The 20,457-nt window shown below is 44.1% G+C and overlaps 1 protein-coding gene across 45 annotated transcripts in view; it reads left to right on the top strand.

The window, feature by feature from the left end:
• The window catches only part of LOC127578644 (fibrillin-2-like), a 168,583-nt gene that overhangs the window by 108,153 nt on the left and 39,973 nt on the right, over positions 1-20,457 (top strand). For all 45 annotated transcript variants that reach the window (XM_052030845.1, XM_052030858.1, XM_052030870.1 and 42 more), the window contains 8 exons: positions 904-1,122; positions 4,819-4,938; positions 7,583-7,777; positions 10,470-10,568; positions 13,222-13,404; positions 18,114-18,212; positions 18,309-18,497; positions 19,696-19,794. In XM_052030845.1, the coding sequence (XP_051886805.1) occupies positions 904-1,122; positions 4,819-4,938; positions 7,583-7,777; positions 10,470-10,568; positions 13,222-13,404; positions 18,114-18,212; positions 18,309-18,497; positions 19,696-19,794 (1,203 nt within the window). The remainder of the gene's footprint in view (positions 1-903; positions 1,123-4,818; positions 4,939-7,582; positions 7,778-10,469; positions 10,569-13,221; positions 13,405-18,113; positions 18,213-18,308; positions 18,498-19,695; positions 19,795-20,457) is intronic.

Here is a 20,457-nt window from a genome sequence, read left to right as displayed (position 1 = left end):
GTTTGTATCCCTGAAAAACAAAAAAAGATTCTAGCAAGAAGTTGTAGCATTGTTTGCTAAAAGACAAGCTGCTGGAGGGACTCGGCGGGTCAGGCAGCATCTGTGGAGGGAAGTGAGCATTTGACATTTCAGGTCAAGATCCGTCATCTGGGCTGAAATGGTAGAGGGGAGATAAACAGGTGAGGGGGAGGGGAGGGACAAGAGCTGGCAAGTGATAGATGGACCCAGGTGAGGAGAGGTTGTTTGGCAGATGCGGTCTGGTGGGGGAGGGAAGTGACAGAAGCTGGGAGGTGATAGGTGGTGTCTCCATTGTAGCATTGATTGTAGCTAGTTTGTAGCTCCTTGCACTGCATAAGGATGTTTACATCATCTTGCAAATAGTGCAGTGCAATTAGAGGTGTTGTTACAGTTGTAATATAAGAAACAAGGTGCTCTGAAGCAATACACGGGACATTCTGAAGCAAGAAACAATTACTCCCAGACAGAAACCACAAACAGTGGTGTGATATTGGCCAGATAATCCAATTGCTGGGAGATAATTAGTGGCTGAGGTCACCAGAAGAACTCCCCAGTTCTTATTTTGAATATATCTGAGAGGAAAGATAGGATTTAGTTCAAAGTCCTTCAGGGAAGAGGACCTGCCACTCTTCAGTCCCCCACCAATTTATTGACAGTCAGGACAGCATGTTCTGGCCTGGAAGTTCCAGGCCTGGAAACATCTTCAAGACTCTGAAGGGTAACTTGAATCCACAGCATATTGATCCAGAAACAAGAATACACTAAATGAGCCAAGTGCGGCCCTACAAAGTAAAGAGATACAGTAGTACTGAGTATGTCTGAAGATGTGTGTGTGCTATTGAGAAACGGCGCTGCAACTAACTAGGACACATGTTTTACCCTTAGGAATCCTATTCAGGGTGGACTTGTTGTCTGTGACATCCCAGGAAGATCACATCTCCTTTGGTTGTGGAAAGAATCCTGATCAACGCTTGCGATTCACATTGACTGAGAAAGACTTAAATATCATGTACTTTCGTGTCTCCAATTGCACTGACGTGTGGGTCCATTTCCATTCTGGTCCACATACACCAAACACAAAGTTCAACATTTATTATGAAATGGGTGAGTTCTGCCTCAGTTTTCTCTCACTCCTTCCTATCCAACATTATCATCAAAAACCCTCATAATTGTGAATCACAACTTCTCCGGGTTAAACAAAATCCTTCACTCCCAGTGCTGCTCTGATAAATCTCTTCTGTGGCATTTCAAAAGCCATGACCTCCTTCAAATTTGATATCCAGAACTGGATATAATAACCAGAGGCTTACAAAAATTTAAAATGACCTCCTTGCTTTTGTACTCATTTCAATGTCAGTTTAGTGATACTGCATTTTCTTTTTCCGCAGATTATAAAATTGCTTTACCATCTTCATAGATCTGCATGTAAAGACCCTGAGATATCTGTTCCTGTATTCTCTTTAAAACTGTGCTGCTTAATTTATTTTCCTTCCATCAATTACACCAGTTCAGCTTTCTGCATACATTGTTCTCTCTTATGTCTGTCCAGTTCAGCATTATGCCTTCCTATGCTCTTCATTATTTACCAAGTTTTATGTTAGCTTCACACCCAAAATTGTGTACTTTTAGCCTGGGTCATTAATAATAAATCTAAAAGATCGCCGTGTATAGTCTCAACTATGGGAAACCCCACTCTAAAGCCTCCTCTGAAAAATCAAACATCCATCGCTGCTTTCTGTAGCTTATCCATACCTACTAATTTATAGATTTGAGATCAATCTATTGGGTTGCACTTTATCCAATATCTTCTGAAAGTCCAAACTGAGCAAAGCTGATTGTGAAAGATTACAGACCTTGTGTCTCCTGATGACTGGACATTTTGGGAAATTAAGTAATTGAACTGAAGAAATATACGAATTATTCGCCTACAGGACCAAGGGCTGGCCAAAGGATTTTGTTCCTCTCCATTCCCAAATTATAAATGGTGGGGTTATTTTTGCATCTCAAACAGGGGGCAATTGCAAAACAGCTGGTGCATGACAATGTTTTGTTGTTAACTATATCCCTTCTCAGGCCCATCATTGGATCTTTGAGCTGATATCTTGTGTGACCGGGTGCTTACTGCATTAATGTTGTGGTTTCAAAGGAGCCAGCAAAGTCCTGCCAGTCACCATTATGGGTCATATCAACAAGGCCAGTAGCATTACAATCCACATTCCCTGTCCCACTCACTGCTGGACAGGAAGGTCACACTGGACACAATCCCCACCACTATTACTCCATCCCTATTTAAGATGCAAATTCTTCAGTGAAAGTTATTCCTCCAAAGTGGGGGAATGGGGCGGTTGCCAGGAAAACCAACTGCAACCCAAGCCAGATGAAGAGCACGAGCATTGGGAAATAACCTCTTGAACAAAAGGAACGTGTCTAGAACCAGGAGATCACAGTCTCATAATAAGCAGCTGAGACAGAATTTAGGATTGAGATGAAGAGAAATTTCTTCACCCAGAGGGTGGTGAATCTTTAGAATTCCCAAATCCAGAGGGCTGTGAGGGTTCTGTTACAGAATTAATTGAAACAGTAGAGTTCTGGATATTAGAGGAATCGAGGGATATGGGGAAACGGAGCTGAGGTAGAAGGTCAGCCATGATTTTGATAAATAGCAGAACAGCTTGATGGGCTGAATGGCCTACTCCTGCTCCTAGGTTTTACATCCTTGCGGTTCTTTCCTTCTCCCAGGACTATTTTGTCTGAAAATTTATACTTAAAACACTAACTTAACAGAAAGTCACAAGAAAAGCAAATTAAATTCAGGAGAAAACCTTTGTTCTGGGAGGAAGAGGCAATTAACCAAGAGGTCTGTGAGAATCTGTGAAGCAACGTGATAAGTTCGTTTAAGTAACACTGCCAGTAAAGTTGTGAGAGAAAACATTCTAACCCCAATCTTCAGTGAACCTCCCACTGAGAACCCAACATAGGTGAATCAAACCTCCCTTTCACTGAGCAATGAAAGATATTCAGGCAAAGATTTGAAATGTACAGAGAGAGCCTTCATATACAGAGCTCACTCAGTAACATGGCAAACTTCAATCCACAAAGGAATCCATTTTTACACTGCGAGTACAAATTAAATGAGGTGTACATTCAAAAAAAGCTTTCAGGAAAGCTGTGGCAGACAAGAAGTTGGGAGGGGTAGTTACCTGTATGGCTGAGACTTTAATGCAGTTGTTCCTACTGGAATTAGAAAAATAGATAATAGAGTACTTTGTTCGGCATTCTTAAATGCAAAATTAAGCTCAGGGTATACTAAAAATTGCCAGTGGAAAGAAGACTTTTTCTTTCTGAACAAATGAGGCTGTATGAGAACAGAAACATTATTTTAATCAAAACTTCAGTTTAAAGTCAGAATTGCCCACATGATCCAACATGTCATGTCATATCTAGATCTTCAAACAGAGGCGACAGAGGCAGCCTACAAAGAAAAATCACATCCCCCTTGGAAGAAAGTGAGCTCATGTTCAAAGTGCTCTGATATTCTCAGATACTGAGCAGGACACAGGTTTCAAATCATAAAATGGCAAAATTAAGGGAATGATGTTAGCTAGCGAGTTGGTGGGGTTTGTTAAGCAACATATTGATGGAGGCCTTCAAGAACAACTTAAAAGGCAAAACGCTGAGTGAGGGAGAGAACCACATTCTCAAATGTTGAGCGAGCAAGGGAACCTCTTTCCCAGATGTTGGACAAGGAGAAGAACCACATTCCCAGAATGTCGCATATTAATACAATGGTTGCTCGGGTGGATGAGCTTTAACATGTCACTTATCCAGACGTGAGATAATAAAGTAGTTTGAGTTCTAGATCAACAGTTCCATCAAGCATTCACACAGGAACAATAAGCAGCATTGCCCTTCAAATTACAATAATTATTAATAATTAATTAATTAGCATGCTCAGTGTAAATAATGCTTCCAAAATAGTTTGTGTGTATGTGTGTGAATTGAGTAGATTGTTTGTTGTTCCGGAACAAGGTAAATTTCACAGCATCAGCCCTCTCAGACAAACAGTTCAGTAGTTTCAGTGCAGACTTTCGTGCTTTTATGTTGAAGAAATACTGTGACAGCAGTCACTCTCTCAGGTTCGCTGCTCAATCTGAAGTAAGCAACCTGTCTAAGAGATGTCAGCTTAATATACATGCAACTCAAACTGGAAGCAGCTGCATCATCTATCTAATTAAATGCAGATTCTCAAACCTCTCATTGACTTACAGACTTGTACTTTGGAAAATTCAGAGTCAGACTTAGCATTGATGTTCTATTTAACCAGTAAGGCACATGGCAGAGCCCAGAATTGCTACTGAGGCTAACACCCATGGTGCGTGTGAAGGGGGAAAGATGCATACAGAGGTCGTTCTCTCGAGATTCGAGCCGTTTGCAAAAGTGATTCTCAATGCTGGAACTGCAGTCAGCTGTTCCTCCTTGTGAAATCCTTGGAGGCTGTTTCGACTTTGTTTATTTCACAAGATTGTCCAATCTCCATTCAGTTCCTTAATACACACTCCTCTCCACTTTCATTTTCACTGGTCAGTGGAAGAATAAAGGATAAGGGGTGATTGAAACAATAATGTCCAGTTACACTGTCACCTGAAGCCAAAATAGCTCCCAGTGTATATTGGATGGCACAGAACCATGAGTTGGTCAGTATGTCTGTAACAGGAAGGGAAGCCTCACTCTTACCCAAGAGGGAATGAACGTCCCATCCATCCCTTTACTGATATTACTGTGTCATCTTGATCTTTGCAGAGTGGTCCCTCTGCCGGAGATTGAATTGTGATGTAAACGCAACGTGTGGCTCAGTTAGGTCAGGATATCCAGTGTGTATCTGCATGCCAGGCTGGAGTGAATCGGATACCGGATGTTATGGTAAGTCTGCAGCACCATACACACATATCACAGATACAATTTGCTTACCGGTGCTGGTTCTGGATTCGGATGAAGCAGCGGCCGGATGCTGGAAATTGTACAATTGATACCAAGGGTCTTCTTGGCCCACAGTCTCAGCTCTGTATCCGAAGGTTAATCCAGACTGAAAAATTCACTTTGGTCAAAATACTTCCCTTTATTCTTCGTCGTAGTGTCATGCAGCACAGAAACAGGCCCTTCAGCCCACCATATCCATGCCGACCATTAAGCATCCATCTACACTAATCCCAATCATTTCCTCTCACACCACCATCAACAGCCCCCACCCCCACCCCATTGCCGACTCTCCTGCCATCTACATACGTGAGGGATGACTTACAGTGACCAAATATTTTTTGGGATGTGGAAGGAAACCGGAGCACCCAGAGGTAAATCATACTGCCACGGGGAGAGCAACAAACTCCACATAGATGGCACCCAAGGTCAGGGTGGAGGGTATTTCAACACCCTTTTAAGTATGCACAAGCCACTTGAGTACACTGAAGGACCAGGATAGACTAGATGTGGAGAATCCAGGATCCGAGGGCACAGCCTCCGAATTAAGGGACGTCCCTTTAGAACTGAGATGAGGAGGAATTTCTTCAGCCAGAGGGCGGTGAATCTGTGGAACTTGTTGCCACAGAGGGCTGTGGAGGCCAAGTCATTAGGTGTATTTAAGGTAGAGACTGATAGGTTCTTTATTGGTAAGGGGGTTAAGGGTGTACCGGGGAGATGGTGGGAGAATGAGGTTGAGAAAAAAATCAGCCATGATTGAATGGCAGAGCAGACACGATGGGCCGAATGGGCTAATTCTGCTCCTATATCTCATGGTCTTATGGTCTATGTGAAGCACACTGTGTTGTACAGTACATGTGATAAGTCCCTTCAGTTAATGGGGAGATTCAGGGCTCTCTCTCCAGCCACCTAACTCACCCCTGCAAATCTTTATTGTTAATTGCAGAAGAAACATACACTTTATTTCATAGAATGAAAGACTTTTGGACAACTAACTTTCTTTTAACTAGTTACCTCCTGACTTTGTCATCAGCTGCCTCCGGACTTTATCCAGGATGCTTTCTTTATTCCAAACAAATAGCCTACTCTTGCTGTTCCATGGTTAATTAGTAGGGTGTAGTGATACATTAATCATGATCAATGTCCGTCTAACAGCACATTTCCCTTTTTCACATAAGAAATAGAAGCAGGAACAGGCCATTCGGCCCCTCATGCCTGCTCTACCATTTGTTACTAACACGGCCAATCTTTCACTTCAGTGCCACTTTCTTGCATTAAAACTTATCCCTATTGACCTCTGTCTTGAACATTTTCACCGAGCTTCCACAGGCTCCTTGTGCAGACGATTCCAAAGATTCTGGTTGAAGACATTTACAACTGAGAAGTGAACATCCAGAGCAAAGCACAAATTTTGATTTCAATTTTTTTCTCCTCAGTCTTTGAGACATACGTCTGGTGCAAGACCAATTACGATTAATCTAGTTTTATCCTTAAATCCCAGGTCTCCAACATATTAGTGTATAATGCTGCAGTACTGTACTGAGGGAAATCTGCACTGTTAGAAATGCTATCATTTCCAAGAAGCTGTTAAACCGAGGCTTCATCTGCCCTTTCAGATGGATTTAAGCTCCTATGACGCTATTTATTCAGATGCCCTCAATTAACTGGATATCATTGAGCAGGTTGTTGACAGCGCTGTTAACGATACCTTCCGACTTTTTGTTGCATGCAGGTGTAGTTTGGTTGTTTGCTGAGAAGTTGTGAATAGAATTAAATATTGTGTAGTCATCCCCACTTCTGGCCTTGTGAGGGATGGAAGGTCATTGAAGGAACAGTTGAGGTGGTTGGGCTTAGGATACTGTCAATCATCAGCAAAGTGTTGGAAAGTAGGACATTAAGAAACTCTGGACAGTGTCCTAAGCCCAACCATGTTCAGCTTAAAGTTCGAAGTGGGGATGACTGCACAATATTCAATTCCATTCATAACTCCTCAGCAAACACCCAGACTATGCCTGCGTGCAGCAAGACCTGGACAACATTTAGGTATAAGCTGATGTGGCTACTGACACTTGCCCTACAAAGTACCAGGCAATGACCATCTCTACCAAGACAAGACCAAACTATCTACCTTTGACATTCAATGACATATACCATTGCGGAGTCCTCACTATCAACACCTTGGGGTCACCATTGACCAGAAACTCAACTGGACTAGTCACATAAATACCACGGTTGCAAGAGTAAGTCTGAGGTTGGGACCTCCTGACACCCAAAGACTTTCCACCACTTAGAAAGCACAGGACTGGAATTGGAGCAGTAATTAGCCTAATTGGACTGGTCTTACTTTTGGTGAGCAGGACACATCTGGGCAATTTTCCACATTGCTGGGTAGTTGGTGGTGTTGTAACTTATCTCTTATCAGGATGGCTGCGTCTGGAGTCGGACTGGAACCTGTAACCTTCTGGCTCAACGAGAGATGTCACCTCCAAGAAAAAGCTGTCCCGGAAAAGCTTTTCGAAGCTCAGTGAGGTCTTATACCAGAAAAACCATCTACTCACCTATATATTTCTGCTCCTGCCTTCTTGCCCAGACATTAGGAACATGGTGCAGGCTGTCACTGCCAATGTCACAGGACCCAACATCAGACTGACATGGGTGGTCAAGCCGCTGCCAGGAATTGTGATTCTCAACTATCAAATTAACACCAACTGCACAAACCACACCGGCAGGGTCCAGCAGATGCAGAGTTACCGGCCTGCAAATGCCACCTCTTTAGTTTTAACAGGTAAGATCCACTCAGATCTTGTAGCCTTTGCTTACCTCAATGAGGTCTTCCTTCCATAAATCTGCTGCAATAACCAAGCCTGGGAAACTTGCAGAAATCACTTTCAGTAACGGAGCTTCCATTTTACCTGTGAGTTTCCATAACCTGCCAGGCATTGTCTTTTACTGAGTCATTCCTGTGCTCGTCCTTCCTGGATGATCCCAGGCAGTCGGTGTTGGCAAATGGAGTGTTTGCCCAATGAACTTTCCAAGTTGGATACACTTTCCAGACTGTGGCCATCATCTAAACAGCTACGGAGGAGGTTGAGGGTTTGGTGTGGTGATGTGGTGTGCTATAGTGTTTAGGAACAGGGGAAGTAAGTGTGGTGTGGTGGTACAGAGACAGAGTGGGGTAGATGTCAGGGAGCATTGGTGTTATGGTGTAGTATTGTAGCGGGAGGGCTGAGTAGGGGAAGCAGGAGTGGTGTGAGGATATAGAGATGGTGTGGGGTAAGGAAGGTGGGGTTAGTGTGCATGGTGCAGTGCTGTAGGGGTAAGGTTGGGTCAGGGAAGAGGAGAAGGGGTCATGATATAGAAGTTAGGTGGTGTGGGGTGTGTTGGTGGTTTAGTGTCAAAGGAGTAGAGGTGAGTAGGGTAAGCAGGGGTAGTGTGAGAATCTTGCAGAGTTGTAGGGGTAGGATAAAGTGGGTGGGGGTGCTGTAGGGGTTGATGGGCTATGAGTGGTGTGGTGGTATAGGGGTAGGGTGGGCTAGATGGAGTTTGGTGGTATGGTGTAGTGTTATGGGGTAGGGTGAGGTGGAGAAGGTGAGGGTGGTGTGGTGTTTTTGAGATGGGGTGGGTCGGGGTGTGGATGGAGGTGGATCGGGGTGTGGGTGATGTGGTGGTACACTGGTGGATGAGAGAGTTGGGGCTGTTGTGGGAGGTGACGTGGTGGTGTCGGAGAGTGAGAGGGATACGGGGTAGTGTGGTGGGGTTAGGTGCCGATAGAGGCCTCCAAGGGTTGATAGAGGTGTGGTGGAGGGTGGTGTGTGAGGGAGGGGCTGGGCAGGGTAGTTGGGGTACGGTGGGGTGGGTGTGAGTGGGGGAAGAGGAATCCATGGCTGGAAGCAGTGAGGGGCTTCAGTCTGGAGGAAGCTCAGGGATGGGACTCAAACCTATTGCAAATGAGGCCAGAGAAGGCAGGGACTCCAAGCCTCGGTAACTGAACACTCACCTCAAGATGCTGGAGGAACTCAGCAGGTCAGGCAGCGTCTATGGAGGGAAATAAACAGTTTATATTTCAAGTCAAGAACCTGAAATGTTCATTTCCCTCCATAGAAGCTGCCTGACCTGCTGAGTTCCCCCTGCATTTTGTGTGTGTTGCTCCAGATTCCAGCATCTGCGGAATCTCGTGTCTCTGTGAACACTGACCTCAGTGACACACACTGACAGGACTGCCCAGGGGTCTCCCTCCTCTCAGAGATTGGAGATCTCTGCTTACAGGATTGTTCAGATGGCCTCAGAGTTGTAAGATTCCAGTGAGATGTGGCAGGTCCTCTTCCCTGAGATGGTTGACAAAAATTAACAAATCTCCTCAAGGCTGTCCAAATCAACAACTAGCTGTATTCGTATAGCATCCATAACATTGCGAAATTTCCTCAGGTGCTTCACATTGACGCCAAATTCCATGAAGTGACGAAGGTCTCGGCCAGCGAGCTGGGTTTTAAGAAGTGAGGGGAGGGAAATGAAGAGGTTTATAGACGAAACTGCAGAGCTGAAACAGTTAATCGTGAGACTGATGCTGATGAAAATCAAGGAGGAAGAGTACAGAATTCCCAGAGGATTGTAGGGTTGGAGGAGGCCTCAGGGATAGGGAGGGGAGAGACCATATAGGGATTTAAAAACAAGCAAGCAGTTTTTAAAATCAAGGCATTTACACAAGCGGATTTCACGTGCACAGGGATGATGGGCAAATGTTTGAGTTCAGAGACAGTGGTAGAGATTTGGATGAGTGGAGGTTTATAGAGTGTGTGATGTGGGAGGGTGCCCAGCAGATCACCGACGGAACAAAAATCAAAAAAAACTGCAGATGCCAGAAGTCTGAAATGTAAACAGAAAATGTAAGTCAGGCAGCATACTCGGAGAGAGAAACAGAGTTAATATTTCAGCTTGGAGACCCTTCGTCAGAACTGTTGGATGGAGACACGAGACTGCAGATGCTGGAATCTGGAGAGGGAGAACAAAGTGCTGGAGGGACTCAAGCGGGTCAGGCAGCATCTGTGGAGGGAAATGGACAGTCGATGTTTGGGGTCAAGGCTCTTCATCTGGACTGGAAGCAGTGAGGAGCTCGAGTTTGGAGGAAATCTGTGGCCTGGTCTCAGGGATGGGACTCAAACCTGTTGCAAATAAAGCAGGATAGAGCAGGGACTCCCAGCCCCAGTGACTGGACACTCACCTCAGCGACACACACTGAGACATGAAGGGTCTCGATCCGAAATGTCGACTGTCCACTTCCCTCCACAGATGTTGTCTGACCCGCTGAGTTCCTCCAGCAGCTTGTTTTCCTTCTGCTGAAGTGTTGGACTTGTGGTTCATTACAATGCAGTGCCACGATCTACTTGTTGAATTTTCAGAGAAGGTCAGAGGTTTTCATGGAAATTGTTCTGTGTGTATTTTACACCTTATTTTGTTAACTTCTGTGAATTAAATCTCAGGTCTGGGCTCCTTGTCCATGTGTACCACTGTGATCCAGGTAAACACCTCCTCAGATGGCCTGGTGACCTCTCGACCTTTTACCTTCGGCATATACTCCGGTGAGCCCCTGCATTTCCCTGTCACTTTGTGATGGACTCCACAATGTATAAGGTGTAATTGGTCATTATTTTATTATTTTACATGTACCGAGATCCAGTGAAAAGCTTTTGTTTGCGTGCCATCCAGACAGATCATTCCGTACATAAGTACATTGAGGTAGCACAAAGCGAAAAGAAAAACAGAATGCAGAATATAGTGTTACAGTTCCAGAGACAGTGCAGTGCAGGTAGACAAATAAAGTGCAAGGGCCATGAAAAAGTAGATTGAGCGATCAAATGTTCTTCTTTATTGTATAAGAGGTCCATTCAAGAGTCTTATGACAGCAGGATAGAAGCTGTCCTTGAGCCTGGTGGTGCGTGTTTTCAAGCTTTTGTATCTTCTGCCCTATGGAAGAGAGGAGAAGAGAGATCGACCCAGGTGGGAGAGGCCCTTGATTATGTCGGCTGCTTTCCTGAGGCAGTGGGAAATGTAGATGGAGTCAGTGGAAGGGAGGCTGGTTTGTGTGATAGACTGGGCTGTGTTCACAACTCTCTGCAATTTCTTACGGTCTTGGGCAGAGCAATTGCCGTGCCAAGATAGGCGTCCTCTCTCAAATTCCAGTTGACATTTGTGGGCAACTTGGTTGAAAACAGAATTGGGTGTAGAAGATGGTCAAAGCTGAGTTAGTACAGTAGAAGAGTCAGATGTCCCCAAGTTACCTTGTAAGATCAATACTGGAAAATTGACAGGGTGATCCCTGAAATCTACTTCAAGAGCCCGCTTACATTTAGAAGAGGGAATTGCAGGATTTAGGAAGTGACCAACTCTCATTATGACAGCCAGAGGAATGAGTTAGCTGAAGAAAAGCTGAATGATGTGGCATCACCGTAATTAACAACTTCCGTAGAGATTCATGCAGCGCAGAAACAGGCCCTTCAGCCCACTGAGTCCGTGCTGAGCATCAAGCACTAATTTACATTAATCCTACAGTAACACACAAGATACACAGGAAAATAGGAGCAGCAGGAGGCCACTTGGCCCCTCATACCCGCTCTGCCACTCAGTATGATTGTGACTGATCTGCTGCAGGCCCCAGCTCCTTCTCTCTGTCACTTCCCCATCACCCTCAATCCCCCAGAACTTTCAAAAAGTTACCTACCTCCACTTCTAATGATCTAGCCTCCACAACTCTCTGGAGTAAAGAATGTTAGAGCTTCAGTAACCTCTGTGAGAAGGATAGAAATCCCGTCCTTATTCCCTGCGCCCCCCCCCCCCACATCCCCATCGACTCCCCCCAGATTCCACCATTCACCCTCGCTCTAGAGGCAATTTACAGTGGCCAGTTAACCTACCAGCCTGTACGTCTTTGGGAAGAATCCACACAGTCACAGAGAGGACGTGTAAACTCCACATAGGCAGACCCTGAGGTCAAGGTTGAAACCAAGTCATTGGAGCTGTGAGGCAGCAGCCCCGCCAGCTGTGTCACCGTGCCCTGCCGGATTGTTTATGTGGTGTCCTTTGTAATTTATATTGTGAGGTAGAGAAAGAAAATGATGAACATGCTCTCTTCAGAGTGTGGTGTATCTTCTTGTGGTTGACCAGCCTAGCGTCACTGCCCTGGGAACATACCCAACTTCAGTGCAAGGGTGACAGATTGGTGAAAGGGATTTCCTTCTCCATCCAGTTTTACTTCTGTCCGTCTCATTGTATAATGGATGGGCAATCCCATCCCATCAAATTAACATCCCGATACCGAAGACATAAATTTTCATTAGCCCTTCAGTCAAGCAGATCTTCAATCAATAATAAGAAAGAAAAGAATAAAAAGTGTTCGGTCATTCTTAAATTTGTTTCATTACTTTTAAGAGGTGATGAGGACTTGACTTTCCTAGTTCAACTGCATACTCTCAGGGGACCGTAGGCTGATTCATTTCCCGTGTAACATGCCTCCTGGAACATTTCTGGGGATACCATTTACACTATCCCAGAACTGACCATCGTTGACCACACCCTGGACAATCTGGTCTTCTCAGTGTGGCACTAAGGTGGGCCAACTGCAGGTAAATGGACAGCCCATTTACTTTTCATCCTTAACCCCACCATACGCCCCCAAACTCTGCAATGTCCTAACCCCCAAACACCACCCTCCCAGAGCCCCATGCCCCAACTAGCAAGGCTCCAGACATATTAGTGTGGCCCCCAATGTTTCATGCTACATCTCCATTCCACTGTCAATCACTGCCAGAGTCCAGTACATACCCCGCTTCCCCAACCATCCACCTCGAATGGTAGGTTCCAATCCATCCCAATACCTGACCATCCATCATGGATGGCTCCCATTTTTCACCCTTATCTTCTATCCCAAGCACTATCACTGAAGGGTTCCAGTGCTCAGTCCCACACCTTTCCCACTAACCCCCTTCCTCCCCATCCTGACCTATCAATAACAGGGTCTGTGTTCACCTCAATCCCAATGCACTGAACATCCCACACTGTTGAACCCAGACCTAGAAGAAATATTGAACAGTACATTTTAAAACTCAAAAATATGCAGCTGAAGTTCTCCTTGGAGGTGATTGTTCTGCTGTGACTCCCGTCTCATTTTTTATTCAGTGACATCAAGATATCATTGGAACTCAAGACTTTCTGTTCATAATTCTTCTACTGTTTTAGAAATGATCCTGGAGCCATTGAGTTTGATCTCCATCTCGACCACCAGTGCTGTGATCTCATGGGGTGCCCTTAGAAGTGTAAATGGTCTGAGAGCCTGCCGACTTCACTATTACAGCACTGGGGCACCCAGTATGGTTCATACCATCAACACCGACTCAGTCAGTACAGAGATTCTGATCACAGGTAAGAACTGAAATTGAATCAGGTCTCATCTTTGTGGATAAACCCTTGTACCTTCATGTTTACCTAAGATTCTGTAAAATCCAGGGAAATGTTAAAATAATATGCAAGCTTTTCACAACTTAATTTGGTCGCAACAAGTTCTGCAGCCGATTCATTTGTTTTTGGTTAATGTAAGAAGCCAATCTGTGCAGAACAAGCTCTCTTGTACAACATAATGGTGATGGAAAAACCCGTTTCAGAGATCTGGGTTTCAGGTTGAGTATTGGTCTGTGTGGCAGGGAGATCTGCCCTGCTCACCTTTGAAAGATTGTTGTGGGAGAGAGCAGGTGAGGCTTCAGTTTAATACCACATCCAAAAAACAGCATCTTAGGAGACAAGTGTAGCCCTCTCTCAGTGCTAGAGTGTCAGCCGAGATCACATGCTCAGATCTCTGGAGTAAGACTTAAGCCCACAGTCTCTGACTCAGAGACAGCGGTGCTTCCGTGGCCTACACCTAAGAGACCAATTCATCTGTCAACCCATCAGAAAGGTAGGACGGTTCTGACCCTGATGCTGAGCTTTGAGCTAACTTGCCAGGAATGCAAAAGGAAGGATAGATTCCATGCTCCAAATCAGCTTCAGAGCTTCTCTAAGGTCATTTAAGCTCCAAACATGGGTGTGTAAAGCAGATCTTAAATTCCCATCAACGTTGGCAGCCTGTTCATATAACAATGCTCAAGTTGCAAGGGTTTGTTTAGTTTTAATAAATGGAGATAATTTGTCTAAAGCATGAATGGATTATTGTTTACCACTAAGCTGTGTGTCAATCTTTTGGAACCAGACTTTGTAGAAATAATCTTAGAAGAGCCAAGAAGAGTGTTAAGCTGATCAGTTACTAAGAGAGGATATGCACATTCCAATGTTTGGAGCTGCTTAAGAATTTTCCTTCTCATTGCTCCAAGGATGGAAGTGTCGCTCCTGACCTTACCTTCAACAGTGAGTTCCCAAATTATTCCACAGCTGCATCTATTTGTCTTGTTCCAATTTAATTTTAGCCTCTGGGAAGCCACAGGAAGAATGTATTTGATTTAAAAATTCTGCTGTAGTAATGGTTCTGAATTGAAAGTAGTCCCTGAGAGCGCACGAAAAAAGACTGGTGGCAAGGATAATAAGGAATCCAAAGATATTCTCTGGACATGTGAACTGGTAAAGAGTTGTCAGGTAGGCCCGATCAGAGGCTAAAAAAAAGAGATTTACTCATGGAAGCAGAATGAAGGTGACATCTTCTTCACCAAGGAAGAGGATGCCACTGGAGTCCCAGCAAAGGAAGATGTAGTTGAGATTCTGAATAATCTAAACATTGATAAAAAGGAATTATTTGAAAGGCTAGGTACAATTAAAGTGGATAAGTAACCTGGACCAGATGGCATGCATCCTGGGTTGCTGAGGTAATTAAGGGAGGAAATTGCAAAGGCGCTGACCATAATCTTCCAAACATCTATTGACTTAATGGTTATGCCTGAGGACTGGAAAACTGTGGATATTTATAACCTTGTTTAGAAAACATGTGGATAAATCCACAGACCAGTCAGCTTAACTCTGGTGATAGGGAAAATTTTGGAAAAAATAATCAGGGAAAAAAGTAGAAGTCAGGTGGATTGATTAGAAAAAGCCAGTACGGATTAATTAACGGCAGATTGTGTACATCAAATTGTTTTGATGAAGTAAAAGGGAGAAATGCAGTTGAGGTATCTATGGACTGCCAAAAGGCATTTGCTAGGGTGCCACAAAATTGGTTTGACGTCAAGATCGAAGGCCAGGAATAAAAGGGGCTGTAACAACATAGACTGAGAATTGGATAAGTAGCAGGACAGAAAGTAATAGTCAAGCAGCATCTGTAGAGAGAGAAGCAGTGTGTCTTCAGTCACGGAGAGGGTGGATAATCAGTAGTGAAAGATTATTTCTTAGAGTGTAGGCAAGGGTATAATGGAGTTCCCCAGAGATCAATACTCGGATCACTGTTTACCCTAATGTATTCTAGTGATTGGAATTCGGTGTACAGAACACTATTTCCAATTTTATTAATGACACAAATCATGGAAGCATGGTGAAATATGAGGAGGAAAGTAATAGACTTCAAGAAGATTATAGATAGGCTAGTTACTTTTCACATTCATATTGCAGGATCTGGGTGATACTGGCATTTATTGCCCATCCTAAGTGCCCTTGAACTGAGAGACCATAGCATGGGATGGGTCTGGAGTCATATATAGGCCAGAATAGGTTGGACAGCCATAAACCAGATGGGTTTTTACAACAATCCAGTAGTTCTGTGCCCATCACTATCAATAACTATTTCACTTCAATATTCCAAATGAATTGGATTTAAATTCCACAGCCTCCATGCTGAAATTTGAACCTGGGCACTTGTATTACCAGTCTGTGAGCTCAATTGCTGCACCACCGCCACATCTTCTGTAAGGTGGGCAGGCAGGTGGCAGATGAAATTTAATGCTGATGAATGTAAAGTGCTACATCTTGGTAGGAAGAATAAGCAGAGGCAATATAAAATAAAAGGCACAATTATAAAAGAGGTACAAGAACCAGAGGAATACAGTCTGTTGAAAGTGGCAGGTGAAAAAAGAGTTTAAAATGCAGGTGAGATCCTGAGCTTTGTAAAGTACAAGATCAAGGACGTCATGATGCACTTTTATGAAACTCTGCTTTGGCCACAATTGGAGGACTATGTCCGGTTCTGGGCTCCACACTTTATGAAGGCTTTGAAGAGATTTACCAAAATATTCCTGTTTTGAGGGACTTTAGTTCTGCAGATAGACTGAAGAATTTGGGGTTGTTCTCCTTGGAATAGAAGAAGTTACAAGAGATCTGATGGAGGTATTTAAAATCATGAAGGGTATATTCAGAGAGAAACTATTTCCCTTGTCAGAAGGGTTAAGAATTGAAGGGCATAAAATGAAAGTGGATGGCAAATGAACTAAATGTGACCTGAGAAAATAACTTTCCACATATTGACTGCCAGGGATAGTAGCGGAGGCAGGTTCAATGGTAGCATTCAAAAGGGAACTGGATATTGAATCTGAAAGGAAAGAATTTGTAGGGCTATGGGGTGAGGGCAGGGAAGAGGGACTAGTTGGATTGCTCTTACATAGAGTCAGTACAAACTCAATGGTCAAATGGCTTCCTTCCGTGTTATAAGCATTGTATGATTGGTGCAAATGGTAAAGTGTTTATAGTTGGCAGATTGCTTTGACATAGGATGAATAGGAATGAAGAACTGAAATCAATGCCTTTTTCCCTCAAATTATTGTGCTGCTTTGAGGGAGGTGTTATCAATGGATTATGATGCTATAAAAGGATTAGTGCTTTCTACCAGGCAATGGACACGTCCCGTTCCATCGTGCTTCAGCCCTTGAATTTGCCTGAAGAGGATTTTAAAACCAGCAACTTGCCCAGTGCTGTTCTTTTTAGGTTAAACAGCTTTTAATTGAATGCCCAGAGGTAAGCACATGTGGCCTGCTCTCCGAGCATGGCATTGTCAGTCTCAAGTGAAAGTCCACACCAGGGTGAATGATATTCAATGAAAACGCTACTGATCTAGTGTATCAGTGAAGATTTTTTGGTGATGATTCAACATCAGGGTTTCTCTGAAATCTTTTTCCATTCACAAAGTGACATGAGAGAGGGACAAGGCAAGAATCAGGCTCTCTTTAACGATCCACAAGGCTGACTCCAATGGAGACCTAAGAGCACCTTCCCTGCAATCGTACCCACTGCTATAGGGTAATACCTCACAGTGGCGCAGCAGGTACAGTTGCTACCTCACAGCTCCAGTGACCCGAGTTCAATTCTGACCTCTGGTGCTGTCTGGGTGGAGTTTGCAAGTTCTCCCTGTGACTGCATGGGTTTTCTTTTGGTGCCCTGGTTTCCTCTCACATCCCAAGGATGTGTTGGTAAGTCGATTGGCTATTGTAAATTGCCCCTAGTGTATGAGTGGGATAGGAGAATCTGGGTGGTAATGGAGAATAGATTTCAAGTGGGGGAAGGGGATTGGAATCAGCACAGATTTAATGGTCCGAATGGCCTCCTTCTATGTTGTCATGAAATCTAAAGTACGTGGTCAGAAAATGGGTTAAAACTTCAAAGGTAAAGTCTTCACCTTATACTGTACTCTCTATATAAAGGACAGCTGGTTGTCAAGTGTTTGCTGTAACAGACAAATGGGAGAACATCTATGGAAATTCACCTCAAAATGTAGGAATTGTAGGATTGACATTTGTTTTCCATTGTGGCCAAAGGTGTTGGAGATCCACCACAAACTGCAGCTCTGTGGCAGTCTGGTCAACCTGGTTGACTCGTAAAAGCTTACTGGCACCTTTAAAAGAAACAAGGCAGAGCCTCCCCCACCCCACTCCCCCACCCACCTGTCCATTTGTGGCCATGATACCCAAAGTCAAGAGGTTAGACGGAGGTTTCAGTGAGCAGGCAGCCACTGTGGACCACTCACCTCCTGCCAGATGTGGGAAGGTTGTTACCATACACACTCTGTGCGGGAGGAGCATTGATCTGGGTGGACAACCCACAAGTAAGGCCTAAAGTTGTCCAATGTGAAAAAGTGAATTTAGTAGTTAAGAATACATACACATCACTAAATAATCTGAGTGAAATGTTATTGCTGGATGCTATATTTAATCCTGTGCATTTATTTTCAGGGTTGGAACCAAATACCACATACACTATGTCCGTGGAGTGTGACTCTCCCTTGAATCAAACACTCACCTCCCAGCCTCTTGAAATCACCACTCCGCCGAGTATGTGTTCATCATTATGTAGTTGCCCAGAAATTTGAAATCAGATCAGCTGAAATGTTGTCTTTAATCTAAATGAAACTATGTCTGTTTTGGCAGCTTTGCGATTCTTAAGCAACCTACGGGCTTCTCATGTAACTGCAAGTATCGCTGTGATCAGCTGGGACCCACCCAAGTCGGAAGCTGTCCTGGTTGTGTCCTACTGCATTAACTATGGTCCCTATGGGAGCAACAGACCCATGAAGAGTGTCTTTGCTTTTCCTCCAATCACAAGAGTGATCCTCACAGGTAAAGGCATGGACTTGTCCCATTTCTTAGTTAGAATGAGATCTCATGGTCCTCAAGTTTGGTTGCAAGATCTACCAAGCTCAGGAATTGAAATCATGTGAAACTGATCACCTCAGGACCCACTTCGACCATTTTGGCAATGGTTTGGTCTTCACTGTGCTGTGGACTTCCTCAAAGTGCATTTGCAGAGAAATCATTGAGGAAAATGATCCAATAAGGAAAAAGTTTTCCTGCGTCTATGACTTGTGCTCCAACTGCTCATTAACAATAAGCTAAGGTCCACATGTTCCCACCATCTACCGATTCCAGTGAAAGTTCTTTAGTTTGACCTGGAGGGCTTGAAAAGTGACCACCAGAATTCAGAGTTTTAGGTGTGGGATTTCCAAAAAGGGATTCTTTTGCTTGAAATTTTAACAGAAGAGGAGGAAAATTAATGCAGGCAAGGTGAATGAAAAGAAAGACACCTTAAGGGAAGGTTATAGGGTACATATGAAGGGTGTGCCTCACAAATAGGGCAACATTGCCTGTGCATAAAGCCGACAGTAATTCCATTTCTTATTGTGGCTGGGATTATTGATATCACAGGCTAATTTCAAGACATTTCTGATATAACCCAATGTGCCATCCTGGCATTTGACCAATGTTTTAGCTGGGAGAGCAAGGATTTCATGTGGTTTGACATGACAGAGTAGTGCAATAGGGAACACTTGCTGAGTTCCCTGATTGCTGGCTGCAATGAATTGTACCCAGGTATCGCATGGAGCTCCCAGCTCAGAGTTCCATTATAGAGGGGCAAGAACGGCTATTATGGAATGTCTCTCCGACAGAGCTCCACAATTGAAGCTGAAGGAGGAAGGAAACAGAAAGGAGCCCCCTTCTGAGGATGGGTTTGTGGCTCCAGGATCAGAGTCCTGATCCAAATGTAAATCTGCGATTGAGACCATCGTTGAGGTAGAGGATCACCAATGACATCATAGAAAGGGACAGGATTCTTAAGGTGCATTGTTGCTGCCTATGTGTCTCTCTACTTGCAATGTTCTGTGCTCTGTCCAACCCCTCCATCAGAAAGATCCCCAGCCGCTTACAAACTCAAAAAGACTTGTATCCTATAGTGTCTCAGATGTGATCGTTGGGTTTCAGTAACAACACTGTTTAGGTGATTGAACAGTACATTAATCACTTTCATTCCCACTAATAGATCTGAATGAGTCGACTCTGTACGTTGTGTCAGCTTCTGCTAAAACGTTCTATGGGGATGAGGACAGTGGTTTGCTGTTGAAATTTATGACCCAAAGCTGTAAGTATTTCTGAGGAACATCTCCTTACTGATTACTTTCTCCCTTCCCATCTCAAGCAATGAGACATTCGTTAGAATGAATGGTGTGGGCAGTAGAATTGAGTTCAAGTTGTGTGTGAGACAGAAAGGGGATGCAGACCAGACAAAGATCTAAAGTGTCTGAAATAAATTAGAAGAATAGGAGAAAAATATTCCATACTTCCATATTTCCATATTACAACGTAGAAGAAGGCCATTTTTGGCCCATCAAGTCAATGCTGACTCACAGAGCAATCCCATTCCCAACTAATTTGCCCTATCACCTATTCTCCCCATATTCCCATCAACTGGCCCCCGATTCTGCCATTCACCAACACCTACTAACTCACAAGTCTTTGGGATGTGGGGAGAAAACTGCAGAGTCAATGAGGTCACAGAGAGAACGTGCAAAATCCGCACAGACAGCGCCGGAGGTCAGGATTGAACCTTGTTCACTGGAGCTGTGAGGCAGCAGCTCTATCAGCTGCCCTGCTCTATGACCACAGAACCACTGTAAGAGCAGTGACAGAATTCAGCCATTCAGTGGGACAATGACTGGCTGGAATCTCGGCTCCATTTCCTCACTTTTATCCAACTTGCTGGAGGCTCCCTGTCTGCACTGTGCGTGGCATCATCATACGTTGT

This window comes from Pristis pectinata, chromosome 15 (genome assembly GCF_009764475.1).
Source record: "Pristis pectinata isolate sPriPec2 chromosome 15, sPriPec2.1.pri, whole genome shotgun sequence".
NCBI lineage: Eukaryota > Metazoa > Chordata > Chondrichthyes > Rhinopristiformes > Pristidae > Pristis > Pristis pectinata.
This window is presented reverse-complemented; position numbering and strand designations above follow the sequence as displayed.